The 15,174-nt window shown below is 46.3% G+C and overlaps 1 protein-coding gene across 1 annotated transcript in view; it reads right to left on the reverse strand.

Moving 5' to 3' along the window:
* The window catches only part of LOC138580201 (claudin-10-like), a 100,434-nt gene that overhangs the window by 73,310 nt on the left and 11,950 nt on the right, over nt 1-15,174 (reverse strand). The window contains exon 2 of the mRNA XM_069650549.1: nt 1,884-2,045. Within this exon, the coding sequence (XP_069506650.1) occupies nt 1,884-2,045 (162 nt within the window). The remainder of the gene's footprint in view (nt 1-1,883; nt 2,046-15,174) is intronic.

Raw genomic sequence — 15,174 nt, forward strand, 5'->3', positions numbered from 1 at the left:
AGTCTTTGCCAGTGAAGACTGAGTGGCAGGGAGAAACCAACGTGTGAAAAGCTGTGGGGGCAAGGAGCCAGGGAGGACTCAAACCCCAAGCCCCATGCGCATTAGAACGAGTTATGTGTTTACCTCATTCTACATTCAGAGACATTGAACACTTGTTCTGGGGAAGAAGGGGGTTGCTTGGGAAACTCCATCCTGACAACTGTTTAAGTTTGCTTCACACCCCTTGTTCATTATCTTGGCTCTGATTGTGTAACCAGCCCCGGGATAAGCTCCGCATAACTCAAGCTTCCTGGCCTGGGTGTGGGCTCATCCATGTCTTCTTCATGAGAATAAATAGTGCAATTCCCAGGAAATAAAAACGGAGGCAAGTCAGTAAAAATCTTGTGAAATAGTGTTCTGATTGTTATTTTGCACTGTGTTATGTCATTCTACTTATGATGTATTATGTTTCCCTTCTCTCCCTTCCCCACTTCCTGACCAGCATTTTCATTTGGCCTTTGGTTCAGTGATATACAAGAAACTTACATCAATACTTATGCTATGTTGTTATGTTTTATGTTGCAAGTATTTGTATGGCACACCTCTACTATGGATATGTCCAGCTGAAAAAGCCTAAAACGAAAGGAAAAGATAATGTTATATTGCCACAGCACCTGAACGACTCAACTCAATTAGCACGCTTGGGCTCCCTGTGGTTGTTAATACTTTCTAGGGAATGTAATGTGCTGTGTGATGGCAATGCAAACCCAATTACCTGTGGAAAAAACAAGATGGCGATCATGCAATGTAGAAAGGGGCGTAAGTCCCTTTTAAATGTTGCCTGCACCATTGCAGCAGGCGGGAGTAGGTGGTGAAGGAGGCGGAAGAGGCAGAAACACAGGGGGTTGGGGGTTAGGTAATCAAGGTCGGAGGGAGGGGGAGTAGGGAAGCGGTAAGGCCAAGAGGCCAACAAATGTCAGCACCAAAGGGAATGGTGTTGGGGATTCAAAGGAACACAGGCAAATACCATAGGTGCACGTCTTTCTTTAGCCCCCTGATTTGCTGGTGCCACTCCCCCTGATTAATGTGGGGGAGGAGGGTAAGACAAAAACATAGGAATGGAAGAAGAAGAGAGAAACAGAGGAGGAGAGAAGTAGAAGACAGAAGGGGGTGGCAATAAGAGCCAGAGGGTGTATAAAAGAAGAATGAGCTGTGAGAGAGAGACAGAGAGAAATAGAGAAGCAGAAGGAAACAGAGGCAGAGAGTGAGAATGCACAAATGGAACCCTATTACATAAGAGATCAGAGAAGCGAGATAGCAAGGAGAGAGAAGTCTGTATATTGGAACAAAAGCCAAAGAGACTGGCACTCAGCCCAAGTCAAAATGACCCAAGGCACCAGGCGGTGGTAGTGCCAGGTATCCATGACTTCGGGGTGGACCAACACAACATCATCACAAGACCAGCCTAGCCAAGGAACACTCAACATAAAGCCTGTCATGAAAGAAGTGTGGTGAACATAAACCACACAAACTCTGGCTATTTGACTCCCAAGAAGGTGGGCTTCTTTAGGGCAGAGAGGGAAGGACTGAGGGGTTGACTCTGAAGAAAGGCTTCTTCATTTTTTGTGTTTATTCCAATACCTCACTCACCCCATGGACTCAGTCAGATCCAATCCCCTGACTTTTCTGTTATTTGTAATAGAAATCTGAACCGAGACCTTGGCGAGTTGCCGGTTGATCCCATGCCACAACAGTACAGATCTTGAGTTTCACATAGGTGATGGACTCCCTGAGGAATTATGTGTATGCATAATGTGGGAACAAATACATACACATGGCCTACGACTAATCTCTAAAATGTTAAGATGGTGTTTTGCCATACCTACTTGCTTGCATGTACTTACCGCATAGTATGAAGACCAGTCCAGAAAAGCATGTGAGCTTTCCCTTTGAAGCATCAGATCCACCAATCTTCGTGCACTTCATACCAACCAGGGAAAACACGCAGCCGAAGAACCCCAAGCATACAGCAGCGATCATCAGCCCGCGGCAGGCCTGGATGTAACCTTGGAGAAAAGACAAGGGTACAATGAGGGCAAGTTATTAACTTGAGAGATTTGCTGACACCTCGCCCCTAAGTCCTAGTCAGTGTGGTACTCCTGGTGTGACTGGTTTAGAGATGTGCTGCAGGTGATCCCTTCTGAGTGTATCCCAGAGTGGCAGGGTGTGCTTGGTCAAAAGATGTATTGCCCAGCCTTTCATTAATTGGGACATGCAATAATTGTGATATAATTGTTTAGAAACTCTTCTGCCCACAGTGTTATCACTTACAAGATATGATAATAGTGGTTTTCTGGATGAGCAACTCATGGTGTTATTGTACCAGGCGCATAACAATGGCGACGAGGGGAAACGTGACCGGAGTATGAGCAGAAGGACAGAGTTATAAGGCAGAAAAGAAGAAAACATAATACAGGAAAATTACAATGTTGTGGAACGGAATGACATTTGAAAGCAGAGGAACAAAATAAAGAGAAATGGTAAGGGAGCACGCAGGCATGACGCAGTAGCCGTCAGCTGGATGGGTCATATGAACGTGAAAGACATTTAGAAATAAAGTGTGCATGAGATTGAAAAGCAGTGGCATTTTTTGAATCTGAAAGAGGAAACGAACGAAGTACCTGAAGCACGAGCAGTGACAGTGAAAACAGCAAATGAATGAGAGCGCTGAAATGTTAAAAAAAGGAACCCAAAGACGTTGAAAAACGTGCCGCCATCTTTGGGACAACAGTATCTGCATGATGCAATGTGCGTAGAGTGTATGCGATTAAAGAAAAGGACCTAAGAATGCGCAAAAGCATGCAGCCATTTTGAATGTGATACTGATAATGGTCCACCGTTTCAAGGACATCATTTTGGAAAATGTGCGGCACACCTGGGTTTCAAACATCAAAAGGTTACACCGCTGTGGCCTCAAGCAAATGGCATGATTGAGAGATTTATGCTTAATTTTAAACGGGCCCGACAGAAGGCTATTGTGGATAACATGGCATTAGCTCAAGCTGTTTCGCAGATGCTACAAAGCTATTGTAACACTCCTCATGAAATGACTGGACACTCGCCATCAGAGTTAATGATACAATACAAACCTCGAACCAGACTTCCTCAATTAGATGATTATACACTGGAGGAAGATGATGAGATTAGAGGACGTGATATGATAAAGAGAAGAAGAGTTGAAGAATGGACTGATCGGAAGAGAAAAGCCAAAGATGATCACTTGGGAGTGGGGGAGTCAGTGGTAGTGCGACAAAGGATGCGTACGAAATTGGATTCAAGATATAAACCCATGATTCTAAAAGTGAAAATAATTAAGGGACCAATGGTCACAGCCGCAGGAGAAGAGAACTATGACATTACAAGAAATGCCTCATTTTTCAGGCGTATGGTTCAAGAGGATCCTAATGGTGACTCTGACAACGATGAAGAATCTGATGTAATGGAAGCTGGTCATCCTATGTTAGATGATACATACATGCACACAGAAGATATGTCTGGACATTGTAAAGTTGTGGCTGGTAATAATATTCCTACTTTTCCTGTTCATACAGGTTCCAGTGATTTAGGGTATTGTGGTAATTCTGAGTCACGGAACATAGTTGTTGTGAGGAGTCGCCCTTGTAAGGTGATTCGTAAACCAGATCGAATAATTGAACAAATATAGAAGTGAAATCATCAATCTGTAAGTACAAAGTTATATAATATTAAGCACTGTTAGTGGTAAGTTTATTAATGTGTATGTAGTTAGGTGAAAAGTAAGGGGGGTTGTTATATGTAATATGCTGTATATGCTTCTTGTCTATTACATGAGATGTTCTATAAGATCCCTATGAATGAGGTAACAGAATGTGGAATGTGCTTGGGGGAATTCTGGAATGTAGTGGTGGGCTGGGGTCAGTTATGATATGTGATTAAATAAGAAAGGACCTATACTTAAGGCTCCTGTGTTTTACTTTAATAAGTATACCAGGCACATAACATCCACTAACCCCATTTAATAAACCTGAGAATACTACTGCCATGTATTGTGATACTCCCTCCTGGACTCATTTAGAGACTGACCAAAATATGTTCAGGAAAATACAAAGGAATTTGCATACCTTTCCATCAAGCACTGAGAAAAATCAGATCGAAGGAGTGATGCTGATTACTCTCTCGACAAAAAAGCTAGACAAATACCGAGAAGAGGAGGCCCCGGGCAGACAGGAAGATCACTCCACGGAAACCAGAGAAAGACTTTGGCGTTCTGCTGCGGAGGGACCAGCTTCAAAATATAAAGAGGGATAAAGGAGAGAAGCTTGCGTGGATGCTGGAAACCTCTGGACGTTCAAACCTGGGAGTGGAGAGACAAGCTGCAGAGATCGGTCCTTGACTGAGAGGACACTGAGTCCAGGTTGTGGAGTGACGCTCCGGAGAAGGCAGGAGCGTTGAGGCAACCAGTAGCAGGAAGAGGTTTGTCGGTGGCGTGGCCTCGTAGAAGTGGACCATGCAGGGTCAGTGCGGAGCACTGGGCAACAGAGAACAGAGAAGAAGGAATGGCTGAATCCAAGACCCCAGGAAAAAACAGCAATGTTGTTGCTCCAAGAAAAAGGTAACGGGGGCTAGGGCAGACCCGGTAGGAGCTTGAGGAGGATCAAAGAATGTACCAGGACTAATCCCTCTTGTCACATTAGCCACCCTAAAGCTACTGACCCTGAAGAGTGCAACAGGAGTGATCTCCCTCATCACAGTAGCCACCATAAGTCTACTGACTCTGAAGAGTGCAATAGGAGTAATCCCTCTTGTCACATTAGCCACCCTAAACCTACTGACCCTGAAGAGTGCAACAGGAGTGATCTCCCTCATCACAGTAGCCACCATAATTTGACGGACCATGAACAGTGCAACAGGAGTGATTTCCCTCCTCACAGTAGCCAACCTAAATCTACTGATCTTGAAGACTGTATCATGAGTAATCTCCCTCTTCAATGTGTTTACAAGGAAGAGTGCATCAGGAATAATCTCCGATGTCATGGTATTTACATGGAAGAGCGCACCGAGAGTAATCTCCCTCTTCACAGTATCCAAAGGAAGATTGCATTGGGAGTAATCTCCCTCATCATAGTACTTACAAGGAAGAGTGCATCGGGAGTATTCCCCCTCGTCACAGTGTTTTCAAGGAAGAATGCATTGGGAGTGAACTCCCTCATCTCAGTGGTTGCCAGAAAAGGAAGACTGACCCAGAGAGAACTAATAAAAGTGTGGCAATCTTGGGAGCAATCTCCCTGACTTTAGCGACTCTAAGCTTTGCAATCCAAGTACTTGGAGCAGAGCTTGGAAGGACTTGCAGGAACTCTTAGGAAAGGTCACAAGAAATGTGCTCATGATACCAGGAGAAGGGAGCCATTCTCCTGGTTGCTAAATCAGACTTTATTTAATCAGACCAATGGGTTAAGTCTGAAATGAACCCATTATTATTTGGTTATCTGGAACTGTCAACATTGCTCAAGGCTGGTGATATCGGGAGAAAGGAATCATTCTCCTGGTCCACTTTGAGCTTACGCTTTTGGGTCATACAAACTGTGATTGGTCCCTACAACGAACCAGGAGGAGGGAGCCAGCCTGTATAACTTTGGTTGGTTATGTTTTAGTGGTAGGAGTAGAGTAGTGGGGTATTTGGGACAGAGGACGGTTATTTTGTGTTGGACAATTACCCTGACGACTATCACCCGAATTTCCTTAGTTAGGCAGGGAACACACTTTGAGAATAGGGGAGTTAGGTTTTCTTTCCTTATTATTTTAATTAAAGTTTATAGCCAAAATACCACCTCTTTGACTCCATCCGCCAGCGTGCCACACTCCATACAGTCCCAGCTTGAGAAGGAGTTGCAGCGGCTCAATCAGCTGAAGGCAGAATCAGCACAGCGGAAGGCGCCATTATGGTAATGCAGGACACCATTAAATCCTTAACCAGAGACATGAAGGTATTAAGAGCAAAGAGCAATGACCTGGAGTCGTGGTCATGCAGAGATAATGTGTGGATCATTGGTGGTTCCAGAGGAGGCACTCCGGGGCAAAATGAAAATGCAGTAGAAGGACTACTATGTGAAATATTGGGTAATCCACGCTGACAGCACATTTCATAGTGCAGAGAGCTCATCGGGCTCTGACTTCCAAGCCCAAGCCTTGTGATTACTCACGTCCAATAATTGCTCACTTCTTGATTTTTAGGGACAGGGGCCTCCTCTTAAAATCGGCCCGTGAAAAGAAGGAGCTGTCTTATGAGTCCAGCACCGTATACCTTTATCCGGACTACTCCATTGCAATACAACAAGAGAGAAGATCATTCCTCGGAGTTAAGAAGCTCCTTAGAGAAAGAAATGTCCAATATGCAATGCTGTTCCCAGCGCAAGTCAGGTTCCAGTTCAAAAACTGTGAACGCGTGCTGGACGCTGCTGCAGCATTTATCGAAGCTAAGATCCCACTCCCATTGTCCCTGTGCTCCAGTGGCTTTTGAGGGATGGAGAGCATGATGAGTTGATAATGCCTGTAAAACAACCTACGGAGGAGTAATTGCCGGAGAGTGCCTTCTTTTATTGACCTTTTGGTACATTTCCCTGTTCTTTGAAGGTAGCCACTAGGTGTGTATGCATTTAGCCCCTATGCAAATGCATGGTTCTTGGTTGTGTTTATATGTTTGGGGTGGGATTCAGCACACTGCTACAATTGGGGTTGCAGTGAGGGTGCGGGAGGAGAACAAAGTTGGGCATCTGGGGGTTAAAAAATGAAAATTGCACTTGCTGGGTACTGCATGTGGGTACCAGTTAATGAATGGCACCTATAGATTACAGGACTTGAACACATAAGGATAAGGGGGTGTCACGCTCCTCAGTTGGAATGTATGTGGGCTGGGCAACCCAGTTAAAGCTTGGAAGGTACTGGCCCATGCTCAGAGACAGGGCGCCTACATATTATTCAGTATATATATATACATTAGGAAACACATGCAACTTCGGCCCATGAGGCTTCCTTTGCTAAACAATGGGGTGATCACAAATACTACATGACATTTTTGGCACGAGCTAGAGGGGTGATGACCATTGTGCACAAGTCGCAACGATGCCATGCACTAGATACTAAGGTAGACACACAGGGTTGATATGCTATTGTGCATGGGAAATTGAATTTGTTGGAAATTGTATTACTCAATGTAACTATGGGCCAGACGAGGATGACTTTCACACGGAGCTCTTTGCGGGATGCAGCGGGTACCCTATGGCCACAGTGATTTGGCGTGGAGACATGTACACCATTTTAGATGCGGCGCTGGACCAGACCGGGACAATGCCATGGTCGTTGACCAATGTGGCCAGTGCAATACCGCAGGGCATGAAGGAACTGGATTATCTCGATGCATGGCGGACGCTGCTCAAAGGAACCAGGGAATAGTCTTTCTATTAATCAGTGCATGAAATTCACTCTAGGATAAATGTATGCTTGGTGTCGTCCTACTTGCTTCAAAGGGTCGCAGCATGCGACATTCTCCCCAGAATGCACTCGGACCATTCCCCCGTCAAACTGGTCTTAAACGTTTCACGCAAGAGTACTAACAAAGCCCTGTGAGGGTTCAAGCCAGCTGTGCATTAGGATCCAGTATTTACTACACATTTGCCTGACCAGATCACACAGTACTTTGACCACAATGTGGGCTCTGTGATATCCATAGCCACCCTAGACAGACTTTTAAAGCCTATGTACGGGATATAGCTATGTTCACCAAGTTTGGCTTTTTAAAACAAATAAATAAAGATATCCGCAATGCCAAAAGCTGGCTCAAGGGGCTGGAAACCTGCTATGCTGGGAACCCTACGCCCCAGCTGAGAGTAGATATCAAACTCGAGCTGGATAACTTTCGAGTAGCGGCACAACGGGAATTGAAATACCTTGATAGACCCCAGATGTCAAGGCGCTGCGGCAAAACATAGAGACCGGGGAGGCTACTGGCACGATTTGCCCAAAATCAAGTGGGCAACAACAACATTCCGTATAGTACAACTAGTGAAGGGGGCACACTGCATGCCAATTCAGATATGAACTATGCCTGCATACTGAGGTGGCCGATGATGACCTCATACGATACCTAGATGGGATCTCCAGGTACCTGCTCTTGGGGGAGGGTAGATCCCAGCTCTAGATTCCAATGTCTATAGAAGAAATACACACAGCTATTGATGAGCTACCTACCGGTAAGGCACCTGGATCAGATGGGCTATGGTCGGAATTCCATAGCGAATTTAGGGAAATGCTGGCACCATACCTGCTACAACTCTGGGAGGAGTCTCTCGCTAAGCGAATATTGCCTGAGTCGCTGAGAGAAGCGATAATAATATTACTTCTAAAACCAGATAAAACGTTTGAAGACTACAGTTCATACCGCCCATTGTCCCTCATTAATGTCATAATGTCGGTGTCAAAGTCATAACTATCAGGCTCCTTCCATCGTCTGCCACATCTAATCCACCCGGATCAGTCAGGGTTTATCCTGCGGTGCTCCACTACTTTAATCCTCTGCAGATTGTTCAATGGGAAATCACAGCTGGATCCAGAGTCGCAGGCTGTGGGTATCTTGGTAGACATGCAAAAGGCTTTTGACTCAGTGTCCTGGCCATTTCTGTTCATAGTCCTGCAGAGGTTCGGCTTTGGTCCCGGCTTTGTGTTTTGGGTCAGGCTTGTACACACGCAACCTTTTGCCAGGTGTGAACAAATGATACGTTGTCACTGATTCTTTGCCTGGCCAGGACTGCCCCCTTTCGTCTTTGCTTTCTGCTACAGTGGTCGAATCCCTTGCAGACATTACATGGGACAGGTTTAATAATAAAGGACTATGGTTGGGTGGCATCCCTGAATCAATTTCGCTATACGTAAGATGATACACTTTTATTTTTGCGAGACCCACACCTCAGTATTGTACCTGTTATTCGGGCGGTAACCAAGTTTAGCAAATGTTCGTGCTTACATATAAATAGCGCAAAGTCCGATGGTATTCACATTGACTAGTGAGCCAGTAAATCTGGGTGGTCTAAAGTGGATGGTAGAGACGGTTAAATACTTGGGCATACAGGTCTCACATTCAGATAACCACATGTGGGAATGTAACTATGGGGCATATATGATATAATATATGATATGATATTTTATTTGTATCGCGCTCATACACTGCGTTCTAAGTTGTCATGGGGGGTCATTACGAGTTTGGAGGTAGCCATGGCGCTTTTAGCGCCATGGCTTCCTCCAAACTCGGGTCCGGGTCCGGGTCCGGGTCCGGGTCCGGGTCCGGGTCCGGGTCCGGGTCCGGTCTGACTGACTGAATGGGGACTTACAGGGTCATTCCGACCTTGGAGGACCTGGTAAGCCCCCATTCAGTAAACCATTCCCCATTCCCATTTGAGCCCCTATAGGGCACAATGGGAATGGGGAAAGTGCTAATAACAGGCCCGCAAATTGCGGGCCCGTTATTAGCTCCAAGCTCCCTTAACGGGACCCGCAGAGAACGGCTGGTCAGACCAGCCATTCCTGCTGGGACCCGCTAAGGTAAATCGGAATAGGGCGGTAACGGTTTACAGGCACTGGCATTCTTACCGGTGCCCGTAAACCCTTACTGCCCAACTCGGAATGACCCCCAAGTTGCTGATCTTGTCAATGGGCAAGGTCTTGCTGCTCAAAATGACCATATTTCCGAAACTGCTATACTTTTTCTGAACATACCAATGTGGCAGGGAAGGGCCTTTTTGAGGAACTAGTGGGTCTGTGCTCAGAGTTTGTCCGGGCATTCGTCCCCATCAGAATTAAGTGGTCAGGCCTGGCACAGCCTTATGCTTCAGGAGGCCTAGGGGTGTCTGCTTTTGAATTATACTTTTTAGTTGCACAGGTGCAGTTCGCATGGCTGTGGGTGAGGGAGAACGGATTCATCTGCATGCCTGGCATGAGGTCGAGGTGGCAGGGGCTGCCAACCTGCAAACCCTGATGTTGAGCACCCACTATAAACTGGATGATTGCTGGATCTGGTAGGAATTACACTTCCGGTTTGGCAGAAACTACTGTGCCGCCTGAGGTTGACCATTGCCTACGATAATGGTTTCCCCCTCTGGTGCAACCGAGCCCTGAGTCCTACTCTGGACAAGGCCATTCGTAGGTCTTGGCAAGCGTTGGTTTCCACACAATGGGTGACATGTTTGTGGAGGGGCAATTCCTAAACTGGGAGGATGCCAAGGCTGGGTGGGTGGAGTACTGCTGAGCTTTGCAGCTGGACTTTTCAGGCATACAATGGACAGATATAGGCAAACTGGTTCCACAAAGAGAACAGTGAGCTACTTCACATGTACTGGACGTGTCCAGAATTGAGGACTACTGGTCAGAGATATGCGAAATGCTGTCCATAATCGCTGGGGTTCAGGTGGAGGAGTCTCCCCGCCTATAGTGATGAGTAGACTGTCGATTATAATCCGAAGATTCCTGAATCTTGGTTTTTTGTTGGCCAAGCGGTGCCTATTGCTAAAATGGAATGGTCTTGCACCACCGCCCGTGGACATGTGGATGACCGGTATGATTTGGGCTAATGGTATGGAAGAGTTTTATGTCACATTGCTGACAATGGGAAGTTGCCCTCAAGACATCTGCTCAAGAGTATCTGAACGGTTTGCCGAGAGCAGGTCATACTGAGCACCATGTAAATTCAGGATAATGACCATAATGGCGTGTTATAAATGGTATCTATTTTTGCTGTAAAGTACCTTACCTCACCGGATGTGATTATTATTGCTGGTCATAGACATTGTATCACCAAATGCCTAATAAACAAAGTTGTTTTTTTTTTAACAAATGTCAGGCGGGATGGAAATGGGAGAGGGAAGAGATGCCATTGGAAGCTGGGAGAAAGATAACTTCCGTTTTTGAAGAGTTCAGCATGAGGCAGCCGAGAGCCACCCAGGGAGGAATTGCAGTGAGACAGTTTCTAACCCATTCTGAGTTGGCTGGGTTGAAGGAGGGAATGCAGTCTCGGTGGAGTGTTTATCAAAGAAGCAAGATTGAAGTGGATCTCCAAGACCATTATCCTCAAGGTTCTCAGTGATCAGTTAGCAGACCATTCACTCAAGGACCTTTGAATAATGGGGAAGGAGAGAAACGTGGCGATAGCTTGCTGGGACATTTCGATTAGCGGAGAGTTTCTTCAGTAGAGGTAAGACAGTTGCAGATTGGAAGGGGGCAGGGAAGAGTGCAGCAGAGAAAGAAAGGGGTTAAAGAGCCTGGAGAGATACGGGCAAGTGATTAAGACTAACTCTTTGACCATTTGGGGAGCAAAAGGGTTGCTAGAAATGCAAGATGGATTGGCACTGCAGTGGATGGCTGCTAATTCAATAGGAGAGGTTTGGGAGAAGTAGGTGAGAGTAGAAGAGGTGGGAGGAAAGATGATGGACAGAAGGAGGGTTGGGAGAGAGAGGAGAGCTCTGAGAGTGTCAATAATGTTAGAGATTATAGGGGAAAAGTAGTGAACAAAGTCATTAGCAGAAAGGGAAGAGGTGATGATATTGGCTTGTGGGATGTAAGCAAATCTTGGAGGGTAGTTGAAACGTTGGTGGGGGTGATTATGAAGGGAGGGGACTGGGTGTGTGAAGTAAGAGGGTTTGGCAGAGTCCAGTGCAGAGGTTAGGGCAGCGAGGGAATTTGTGTAGCCTACGAGTAGGGTAGGTGTCTGTAACGGGCAACAGCATCACAGGTTACAACGCATGTTTGGTTTGAGGATTTTGATTTCAGAGGTAATCCAAGGTTGAGGATGGGGATGGGAAGAAGTGAATGTGCAGGCAGGATAGTGGTGGTCAAGTGGAGTGATACGTGCATAGTGAACGTCAGAGAAAGCATGGCGGATGGAAGAGGCATGACTAGGGAAAGAGACAGGAGATAGGCCCTCACATCATCAAGGTAAGGGACGAGAGAGTCCTGCCTGAAGTACCTCTTAGTCATTGAAGAGGAGAGATGAGGAGTAGAAGGTGGAGGAACTGAGAGTGAGACATGGAGTGATCAGAGGAGAGGGAGCAATGGAGATGTCTGAGGTGGAGATTGAATTGGAGAGAAAAACAAGGTTACAAGAGTTCCCACAAGAGTGGGAAGGCGGGTCATGGGGGGGCAGAGGGAGTGGTCAGTTTCGAGGACGTTACATTCAAGGCACATTGCTGCACAGGGCTTGGAGAGGGTAAGACCCGCAGCATGACAATGGAGATATTAGTGGGAAGTGATTCAAGGTGAAGGGTCAGATCAGGGAGAAAGAAGTTAAGAGGATCAGGGGTTCAATGGAGAGCCAGAACAATGAGAGGAGTAGGAGGGAGGAGTGAATTGTGGCATCTTTATAAGAGGAGGGGTTGATGCCAGATGGAGGTAGCAGGGCAGTGTTGAGGCCTTAATGATTAGTAACCCCACACAGCTGCCCTTCCCAAAGGTTCTGGGGAGAGTGGGAGAAGGTACCAGAATCAGTATGGAGAGCTGTTTGTGTAGCTGAGTCATGGGGGGGATTCAGGTTACTGTGATAGCAAGAGGTGAAACTTAAGGGGGATGAGAGTCAAATTGTTCAGTGATCTAGGAAGATTTGTTGCAAAGGGATTGTGTATTCCAGAAGCCAAGTAAAGGTAGTGTGCTGGGGGCCAGGCGGATAGATGAGTTTGGAGAGCCTGGGAGAACGAGAGTGCCTTACTTGAGGAATGCAAATGCAGGGGTGAATGAGGACGATGGAGAGGTTGGTGAGTGATGCAGACGCTACACCAAGTTCAGGCTGAAGGCTATTCGAGAGGGAAGTAGAGCGAGCAGAAGGGTTAATGGAGCAAAGTGAAGATGCATGATGAAGGTGAGAAGAAATAGGCAAGGGATGAAAATGAAGAAAAGATGCAGCCCAAGAGAAAGGGAGCGTAGGTGGCTGGGTGGAAAGGGATGGGGTGGATGGTTGACTGAGAAGAAGAAGGTGTCATTTCTGAGCAGGACTATAATGGGTCTATAGAAAACCAAAAGACATGTAACAGGCCCGTAACAGCAATGTTCCTTGGTCCTTGTGAAGGAAGAGAAGCTCTGCAGTAAATGGATAGTCAACCAGTGGAAGGATCCGTATGCATGGAAACAGACGTCAGGTAAAGGGTGAGCTTGGTGAAGTACTGGCTTGAGTAAGGGTTCTGAGCCATGGGCCTTTCCATCCCCAACAGGCCCAAATAGAGACCTGTCCTTTGCTGCTGTTGCCCATCAGCTGCACACACCCGGGCTGGGTGAGAGTTCTATTGTGGGCCTACACAGTCTATCTTGTCGAGCGTAGCAAATGCAGTGTGACTGGTTCGAAGTTCAGAGACTCACTGTCTGAGCTATACTTCATCCCCTAAAACTCTGTGATCGAGCTGTATATTGAAATTCTAGGCTTTGAAACAATGTGCAGAATCCTCAAATGTAGATTAATGTAATACTGGGGAATTACAAATAAATGCACTGGGTGTTGGGGCTTGGTCAGACTCTAGAAAATGAGGGGTTTTCGTACAATGCGTAAAGGAGCTCTTCAATCATTGATCCACCAATGGCCCACTAAAGATTTCACCCAGGCATATTATGAGAAAACATGAGAAACAGAAAATGTAAAAAGCTTAATTTAGCAGAATACATCCTATACAAAACACACCAACATAACATTTTAAATGCCACACACAAAATACCATGGAATAAAATGAAGCTTGACAAAACATAAAACATAGAAAGTAATAAAACTTGACAACAGAGCAAATATAACATACCTGAACACTAATCAACAAATAGTAGCAAAATACAGCTAACCCTAGCATAAAGATAGTAGAAGCAGAATATAACGTTGCTGGGTGGCGGTGCAGAATGATAGTAGAAGCAGAATATAACGTTGCTGGGTGGCGGTGCAGAATGATAGTAGAAGCAGAATATAACGTTGCTGGGTGGCGGTGCAGAATGATAGTAGAAGCAGAATATGACGTTGCTGGGTGGCGGTGCAGAATGATAGTAGAAGCAGAATATAACGTTGCTGGGTGGCGGTGCAGAATGATAGCAGAAGCAGAATATGACGTTGCTGGGTGACGGTGCAGAATGATAGTAGAAGCAGAACATGACGTCGCTGGGTGGCTGTGCAGAAGGTCCAGCAGCCAGTGGTTTTGCGGACTCTTGCCACTGACTGTCCAATGAACAGGTGCCCTGGGAACACTTTCCTCTCAACATTATCCAGATTTCATTTCAAATAGTGCGGTCATGCAATGGCTGTTCAGGGTCATATGTTAGGCAGTCATTCAATGTGGCCATGTGATCACAGAACATGACCAAGCCATTATCATATGTGGCCATGCTGTCACCCAACGGCGGCAATGCTATAAACCAACGTGGCCATGAGATGACCCAATGTGGCCATTTGATCACCCAAAGTGGCCATTCAATCACACAAAGTGGCCACCCTAGCACCCTATGTGGCCTACGATCAACCACTGTGGTCATGCCATAACCCTAAAAAGGCAATGGGATCACACACTAAGGCATTTTTTTCTGTCCAGTGTGGCCTTGGTGTCACTCATTGTGGTTGTAGGGTCACCCATTGTGGCCATTTTATCCTCCAATGCGGCCATTAGATTAACCAATTTTGCAATGCGATCACCCAATGTGCCTCTAGAGTCTTCCCATCCCCCCTCAAGCACTCCCTTCTGCACCCCCTTCTTAAGAAACCCTCTTCCGACCCATCTTGCCCGGCTAACTATCGCCCAATATCTATCACTCCCTTCCTAGGCAGGCTCCTGGAGAAGCTGGCCATCTCCCAGCTTAATCTCCATGCAGAATCTGTTGGTAGTCTTCACGACCATCAGTCTGGCTTCAGAGCCGCCAGAAGCACGGAAACCGCTCTCCTGAACATCCATGAGGACCTGCTCTCGAACCTTGACTCTAATACTCCATGTGTTCTCATTTTACTTGATCTCTCTTCTGCCTTTGATACTGTCAATCATACCATCCTGCTCAACCGTCTCCGTGATAACCTGGGTATCACTGGTCAGGCTCTGGCATGGCTGACCTCTTTCCTCTCCAATCGACCCTCCCAGGTCCAACTGGGGTCCTTCCTCTCCGACATCT

Source organism: Ambystoma mexicanum, chromosome 3p (genome assembly GCF_040938575.1).
Source record: "Ambystoma mexicanum isolate Mex_15411 chromosome 3p, UKY_AmexF1_1, whole genome shotgun sequence".
Taxonomy (NCBI): domain Eukaryota; kingdom Metazoa; phylum Chordata; class Amphibia; order Caudata; family Ambystomatidae; genus Ambystoma; species Ambystoma mexicanum.